Source organism: Neltuma alba, unplaced genomic scaffold (assembly GCF_004799145.2).
Source record: "Neltuma alba isolate B1F8T4 unplaced genomic scaffold, ASM479914v2 tig00010087_pilon, whole genome shotgun sequence".
NCBI classification, from domain to species: Eukaryota; Viridiplantae; Streptophyta; class Magnoliopsida; order Fabales; family Fabaceae; genus Neltuma; species Neltuma alba.
The window spans coordinates 716994-725550 of record NW_021635044.1 but is presented as its reverse complement, the minus strand read 5'-3'; the positions used below and the strand labels follow the sequence as shown (position 1 = coordinate 725550).

General features: G+C 32.8%; 1 protein-coding gene across 1 annotated transcript; it reads left to right on the top strand.

Annotated features, from left to right (window-relative positions):
* The first annotated feature begins 1177 nt into the window (after nt 1-1177).
* On the top strand, nt 1178-3544 carry LOC114754130 (30S ribosomal protein S17-like). Its single transcript, XM_028942873.1, has 3 exons — nt 1178-1348; nt 2156-2331; nt 2476-3544. The coding sequence occupies exons 2-3, from the start codon at nt 2170-2172 to the stop codon at nt 2626-2628; spliced, it is 315 nt and encodes a 104-aa protein (XP_028798706.1). The 5' UTR covers nt 1178-1348; nt 2156-2169; the 3' UTR covers nt 2629-3544.
* Nucleotides 3545-8557: the final 5013 nt, after the last annotated feature.

Here is an 8557-nt window from a genome sequence, read left to right as displayed (position 1 = left end):
TTATCATTTGTCATAGTGAACTTATCACTTCTGATAAGGTTTTTATACAAGTTTACATTTCTCTTCGTAAATGATAATTTCCAGAATTCTTTGACAACAACCAGTTTTTTACAATGAAAGGAGGTAACAGTTGTTAATTCGAGTATATCAGTAGGAGATGAGGTTGTAGAATAAAGAGAGATTATGGAGAATGAGAGCTTTTATATGAAGAGTACTATATTAGGCTATTAGCATTACATGTTTTGCAGAAAATTAAATATGGAAGCTACACGGTTAACATGTTTTCATTTTTCCCATTGCAAATCAATGTGTTGGGAAAAACATAGAAGAACGTCACGGTTCTAGAGAAGAAGAATGAAATCGAAGGAGAGTAGAAGAAGGAAAGAGAAGAAAGGGGGGAGAGAGAGAGAGAAAGGAAGTCAGAAATTTACGTTTCCAGAGAGGGAGAGTAGGACAAAGAGAGAGAGGAAGAGAAGAAGGAAAGAGAAAGAAATGAGGTGCTGGAAGAAAGAGAAAAGGAAGGGCATTTTAGTCATTTGGGCTTCATTTCATAATTGCAATCTAGGACCCGGTCTCTGATGGCAATTTTATGAATTGAAGTACCCAAATTACCATTTTATATTTTTAAGGGTCTTTATTTGCCATTTCCCCTAAGAAAAAAGTATCTTTAAAGATAACGCGCAATGTGTGAATCTTTAATATGACAATATTATATATTGGATTGGTATATAAAAGATTTTAAAGATATTGAGAAGGCAATAATGCCTTTATAGTATAAATTAATAAATAACTCGAGAGGATGTAAACAGCGGGAATGCAAAATCAAAGAATGCCGACTCAAATAAATTTTATAATTTGGAGCAATTAATTTTCATATGCAAGTAATTAATCCATAATTATCTCTAAAATTAATTATAGTCCCTACAAAACCAAAAGTTTCTATAATAATTTTTTCTTAATATAAATCACCTCATTAAGTTTATGATATGAATATATAATTTTATTTAGTTGTTATTTTCTTGATATATTTAAATATATAATTGGAATAAAGTTAAAAAGATTATTAAATTTTAAAACAAAATTAATATTTTTTTAATAAAAAAAATTAATGCTTCCTTGTACATGTCTTATTTTCCAATGCAAATTTCCTTTTGCACGTTGAAACTTGGGAGTAAGGAGGACTCAGAATATAGCAGAGCCGGATAAACAAAAGAGGAGCGGATCCATTCCACCGCTAGTCGAGCTGGCCGTAGGACGCCGTCCACCGCTGTCAGCCCCTGCGCGGTTGTTCTCGGAAAGTATCGGAGAAGGTCCGAAGCCCAGAGCTCTGTCTACCCCAAATTATCTGGTAAGATTTTTCTTTTTTCTTTTTTTTTCTTTTTGCAACGTTGGATTTATTGTGTATTGGCATTCTGTTTATTTATCTCTTTATATTATGATCAATTTGGAAAATTTCTCAAGGTATTTGTGATGCATGATGGATTAAATGACTTGTCTCGAGTTGGGTCTAGCAATTTAGAAGCTTGGGTTTAAACTGACATCTCAGTGGCTTGAAGGAGTTGCCTCAATCAGTGCAATATTTCAAAGCTTGAGTTTAAACTGAGTATAATACAGGTCCGCCTATTGGTAGATGACAAGTTGGTACTTGTCAATGCTTGCTTCATCGAATGATTCCGCATTATTATTTTGACTTTTAGAAACTACGGGCAAAGTATGGGTCTGCACCTAATGGTTCTAACTCTTTTTTGTAGTTGATTCCTGTCAACTGCAAAATATGTCATACTGACATACTTCCTTTGTATAATGGCACACAGGTTATACAAACTGAAGAGAATATCAATCATTAGTCATTAGTGTACGAAAAAAGAAAAGAAATTAATGAAGATTTGGAAACTATGGTTTACATTCTTTTGGAAGTTGTTATTTTATGAGAGATCAAGAGATATTTTCTGTATCATGAGTGTGGATTTAAATGATACAATAGACCTGGGCATTCAGGAACAGGTATGGGTAAGAAGCTTTGGTGGCTGGAGCTGATGTGGGTTGAGGAAGGTGGATTTAGATAGTGGTCCTCATGAGATTTTAACATTGCAATTTTGCAAAGTCAATTTGATTATGTTTTATACTTATTGTCTTATAAAAATGAGGATTGCAGGTTTGGGAGAGACAATGAAGCAGGTGGTTGGAATGGTGGTGTCAAACAAAATGCAGAAATCAGTGGTGGTTGCAGTGGATAGGTTATTCCACCACAAATTGTACAACCGTTATGTTAAACGCACCTCTAAATTTATGGCACATGATGAGAACAATGTTTGTAACATTGGTGATCGAGTAAGTAATGTGAATTCATCCATCCGACATGTTGTCTTTTTTATTAACTCAAATTTTTCAAACTGTAGTTTTTCCCCCACTGATTATACTAATCAATGTTCATGAAAAAGTTAATAAGCGTGCTTCTGCCTACTGTTATTTCAGGTTCGGCTGGATCCTTCTAGGCCCTTGAGCAAGTATAAGCATTGGATTGTTGCTGAAATTATTAAGAAAGCAAGAATTTATGTTCCACCATCTGCTTCTGTGACTAATGAGCCGGGACCCACCTCTAAGCACCTGCGTCCTAATACAAATTAGGTCTGAATGTATGCATCAATCCTATTAGCAGCAGCTTGCATTTTTGCTTTTATAAATTAATATTTTTCCCAAGAATTTTGAAAATGTTACCCTATCTTGATATGCTCTTGTGTGTTTTACGGCATTTCTCTTTGATGTCATGTATATTTATGTTTTTCATTACTCTTAATCTGTTTCTTTTGCTATTCTGTCCTTAGTTTATCACATTTGAATCTGGGCCACTAGTGAAATCCGTGAGTCTATTCCAAATAATGTTGGAGGGTCATTATTGTGTTGTAAATCCTGGAGTTGTTTGGATTATGAGAGAGAAAATCGTGGAAGAATATGTCGGTGTATCTGATTGATTAAAGCAGATAAAGGGGAAGAGCAGTTTCCTGGTTTAGTTTTAGTTTTTGAGTCTTCCCAAGATGGTCAATCTCCTCCTGATCCGAGATTACAGAAACTTCGTATTGCTTTATATTCATTTTCTTAAAGTTTCTTAATGTTGGAAAAAGTGGAGTTTAATTGTCAATTCAATGTATGGCCTATTCATGCGCACACATAATGATAAAACGGTGAAGAAATTTTAATGTTTTCTACTGAATAAACAGTCCTTTACTCCTTTCATTATAAAACCTTGAAGTATGAATAAACCATCTCTTTGTTTATTTGTCTTTGAAAGTGGTTTGCTTGTGACTGGAACGGTGGCTAAACACAGGAAATGTGTACATTCTTTTGCAGCCTGAGATGCTGAAGCTTTAGCTAAATTTTTCCTGATGTCAATGCTTATACATGTAGATAAGATAGGAATTTACTCATGCTGTTTGCAGCATGTCTTGACTTTAACTATTATGTACTTGTTCTGTTAAGATGGGAATAGAATGAGAACTTGAACCTCTGCTGCTGTTTTCATAGGCAAAATCTAAACCTTCTACTATTTGCCATTCTGACTTTATTTCTAAATTTTCCCCGGCCGGTGAAAGTTTACTGCAGCACATGTAAGGTTAAATAATTTGTTTCTCTGGTATAAAATCAGTTGGTCACAATTTTACTAGAAGCTCTTCTTCATCAGATGTTGAGGCTGCTCGTTTTTGTTCGATTTTATTTGCATCAGTGAAAATTGATTGTACCGATTAATAGTGGATTCATTTCATGATTAGAATACGAATTTGGTGATTATATTTTATTTCTAATGCCTACTAAACTTTTTGACCCAAAATTTCTATCGTTCCTCATGGAAAATTAAGGATAGGAGTTTTCTTTTTGATAATGATCAAAGTGATGATATAAAGTATATACAAAACCTTGTAATATGGAAAAAGAAATAGGATAATTACAAAAATATATGTAATGTTGATAAGAAGATTGATCTGTTTCTAAGATGACATTGGAAAAGTCTTTCATGAGAGAATAAATGTGCTGCATTATGACATTTGCATGATTAGAATTGTAGAAGGCATGCAATAGGGAATTTAGTGGAAAGAATTGTTGTTTGATAGAGTATATTTTCAACAAATTCCTTCTAGAACCGATAAGAAGCTACAACCATGAATGAGTCCAACATAATGAAGCACAAAAGCATTGAATAAGAAGAATGAGTTATTAGCTGCTCTTCTCTTCCATGTAAACCTTTGCATAGTAGGAATATGACCATCTTTCTTTAATTGAGACGGGTTCTTTTCAGTCAGAATTGAAAATTCTGAAAGCTATTGGAATTTAATTGAAAATTCTTTAATTGAAAGACGTCCGAACCAAATTGATGTAGAGGTGGGATATGGACATGGGTTTCAAAGTTTTCTCATATTTAAATGAATGCAAGCAGGGGTTTCTTTCATGGCTGGAGCCTTGATCATGATCAGTAGATAAGATCAATTCTGTCGATTCTTGGTAACAATTTTGCGACTTTTGAATGGCGTCCTACATTCTATGCAGCTTATCTCACTTGGTAAAAGTTTTACACGAAAAGGCTTAAACGTGTACTTTTAGAAAACTTTATATCAGGAAAATCTATTTAACCTCTCATTTCCATCCTTATGTCCGTCTTAAAACCTTTGACCGAATGCATGAGCTAAGAATTCCTAGGTGACAAGTTGCTTACAAGCTTATCAGTTATAGGATCTCAATCCTAGATGAGGGGATGGAACCATATCGGGACAATACTAAAAAGGCCATCTAGTGGGCTTCATGACAAAATAAGATTATCCATGTGTCAAACACACACAATTTCATCTCCTCTCTCTTTTCCTTTTTTTTTTTTTTTTGTAAATTGACTTAGACAATAAACCCTCCTCCTCCTATGAAGGAAGAGACACGCATACCCACATTTCACACACTCACTTTGGTCCTCATGGGTCTAGGACCCACAACCTCCTCTATGAGAAGAGGCGTGGGATGTTATTCAATCAAAAGGTTCTGGGCAATTCTCATGTCCTTTAACTATAGTCCAATCGAGTACGTCAATAATAGCAACCATTATAATTACCATGGAAACATTTCAAGGCTCAAAATAAGCTTTACAAGTCAATCACACGTTAGTTTTCGACAACACAATCTTCATCTCATATATAAACGCAAGTCATTTCATAATTCAACATAGATTCCGCAAAACCATTCATTTCATAAACATAAATCCATAGTATTTTCATACTCATAACAGACATATTTAACAAAAATAACGCGAATGCGCAACAAACAAGCGTGTTTATTGAATTGAATGTAGTTACCTTTTCTCCTTTTCTTACCCAGTTACCAACTACTTGTGGAAACACTGCTCAAACCATAATAAAAGTTCGGGTGTGTTTGGGATCACGTTTGGAAGTTGTGTATCCAAACCATCAAAAGTTGGTTTTTTTTATAAAAGTAATGCTTGGTTTAACATTTTGACAATCTGACTGTTATGTTCAAATGGGTTTTTGGAAAGAAACTCCTACTTTTTGCTTTTCATGGTGGAAAAGTGATGATGCAGTGAATATTGGACTCAACACCTTTAATCCTTAGGAGGCAAAAGGCTAAAAAGGAATGAAAAAATGAGGATAAAGCAAAGAATGAGCATGTGCATGTGGACAACAAATGCCAACCTTTTTTTTCTTATTGGCTTTGCTAATATAGAGGGTATATAAACAAATTGCTAATTCTTCGACTATTATATTTGATTATATATCAACACATAGCATCATTGTTTTCTTATATACATTAAATATATTTAATTAAATATTTTAGTATTTTTCAATTTCTTTCCAATAATAAATTAATTTTTTATTTTTAATAATTTTTTTTTACAATTGTCACATTATATACATATAATATTAAATGTGTATTACTTAATAAAATTTATGTCTTTTTTAGTCATTTTATATTTAAACTTACTTTTTTATTAATCATCCAAATAAGTTTTAGTTTTTCAAATTGAATTTTTTTATGTTACACTACCTGATTTTTATCTCAACTTCAGTTTGCAGAAGTCAGAGAAGAAAAAAGCCACATCTACCATCGCTAATCTACATACACCCTTGATCTATATAAACCACACAAAACATCTATCAAGTATCAATACAAGGCTTCTTTTCTTTCTGGACTGATAACACAGGTTTACTTCAACCCAGTCACAATAATATTACGACTTAAACGTCCCAAGCCTCTAAATCCTAACTTTACCTTTCGTAGTGTGCAAGGTCATCGACAGAGAGCACAATTCCTTCCCTTTCTAGCTCTATTTGCAGCGTGGATGGATATCAACAGCAACCCAAATTCTTCCCATTCCAATCCTATCTCATCCCAAAATCAACACTTGCACATTTCTTTCGTAGAACGGGTAAGGATGTAATGATGTTACAGAGCAATCGTTTGGTATGTCATCAAGGAGTCATGAAATGACATTATATTTTATCTTAAAAAAATAAAAATAAATGTGAAATGAGTTTTTAACTCTATTAAGGCCAAAAAAAGAGAGGGTATAAATGTCTAAATGTTGATTCAGGGAGGGTATATATGCCTATACATTGATTCATGTAAGTTAGAATCTGGATTGCATAGCCAATGCTATGTAATGGGGATTACCTGATGTGTTGTAATTAGGATTAGATTGGATTACCTTACAACACCAACCGAATACTTGAATTAGCAGAATGCATCAATCCTGATGTAAGGAACTGAACCAAAAGTGCTAGGCAGTGTTTGGACCAGCATTTTGAGACAAAAATGCGTCTTGGAAAGCATGAAAAGCTGCTTTTTATTGTTTGGGTTAGTGGTAGTCTAGAAGTAATTTCCATTCAAGCTCTACATTGAACCAAAGCTAGTTTTCTCGGCTTTTGATGTTTATTATGCTCTGGTGATAATTTCATTCCTTCTCTACCCTCTGTCCTCTATCGCTTGTCAGTCATTATTGGGAGGGATCCCAACTTCAATGAACATCATATCACTAGGTAAAGGTAAAATAACTTTTAAATATGTTTTTACAATATTTTTCAATTTTTAATATTATTTTATACATTATATATTTTATATATTTTTATTTTTATTCATTAAAAAAGGTAGAATAACCTTTTTGATTTTTTTATATTATTTTATAAATTTTATATTTACATATAATTATATTGTATTTATTAAATATATCTTTTTCTAGTATTTATAATTTTTTAATAATACATTAATTCCTTTTAGTTTGATTATTCTCATATCCTTTTTAGTCATTTTACATCTAAGTTTATTTTTTTATTAATTATGTAAATAAGTTTCATTTGTCAAACTATTTTTTTTTAAATTTAATTCAAATATAAATCATATTACACTGAATGACTTTCACTCTAGCTTAAACTTACAAAAGTCAAATAAAATAAAACCTACTTTTGCCACATCTAATCCAAACACGTTCAATATTCTTATGCCTCGATCAAGGTAAATCACTATTCATGAATTTCAAATCTCCTCAATTTATATTTCAATCCTTTACATTATCCAAATTAATTTCCTAATTACTAATATCAAAATTTAGGAGTAGTTAGAGTATTGTTCATTATGATAGGCGAAGTGAGATCAATCATATTTACTTTTCTTTAAATACTGGACTATAATAACTCGCTAAACTTGCTAGTAGTTTTTTGTGTTAAAAAAGAGTTGCTGGTAATTTTGTCAGTTACTTGTGTGATAATTGTTTGGATTATGTTACGAATGATAGTCTGGCATTTGACTTGATTTTTTTTTTCCAGGCATAGGGATTTTTCTATTGGGGTAATCCTGTCTGAAATACTATTGGATGCTAACCCTATATTTGGCACAAGGGAATTGGGGGGGGGGAGATGGAGAGGAAAAATTTTAATGGGCTCAATTTAAAAAATTAGAGAAACGGGTTTATACAATTTTGATAAAGAAAAGATGTAAAATAAAGAGGCACTAAAATTAATTAAAAGCTTTTAAACTCACTTCTTCAATTTTTTAAAAGAAACTCATTGAAACGTTTCCTCCCTTCCCCTCTCCTCCCGTACCCTCACCTCATACCAAACAAATCATAAATATAAATATCTCTCTCAATATGAATTTGAATTTTTGTTCACCACTTTATGAGATTAACTCCTTCTACTAGACTTAACTCTCATAGGTGGATTAACTTCTACTAAACTTAACTCTTATAGGTGACCTGATTTATTATGGGGCGCTGACTTGATTGATTTTGAGGCGCCGATATACAGGCAAGGGGTGTATGCGTCTGGAGTACTGGGCTGATTATGTACATAACCAAACTTATCGGCCTTATTGTTGTAGCGTAGTGGGCATCATTTTAGAGAAAGGCCCCTCCCATCCATTGTTATGGGCTAACGAATTCTTTGATTCCTGAGTTCCTTGAGGCAAGATCATAGGCATTTTTTTCCTATTACATCTATTAGAGATAAATAAGTTAATCTAAGTTGATTGGTTAACTAAGGATCTATTGCAACTTGTTTCTTCATTTTTTTCA

Excerpts from the sequence above, each read along its gene's own strand:
- LOC114754130 (XM_028942873.1), top strand. The coding sequence starts at position 2,170 with ATGAAGCAGGTGGTTGGAATGGTGGTGTCAAACAAAATGCAGAAATCA. Across the intron at positions 2,332-2,475 it reads TTTGTAACATTGGTGATCGA|GTTCGGCTGGATCCTTCTAG; the intron begins GTAAGTAATGTG and ends CTGTTATTTCAG.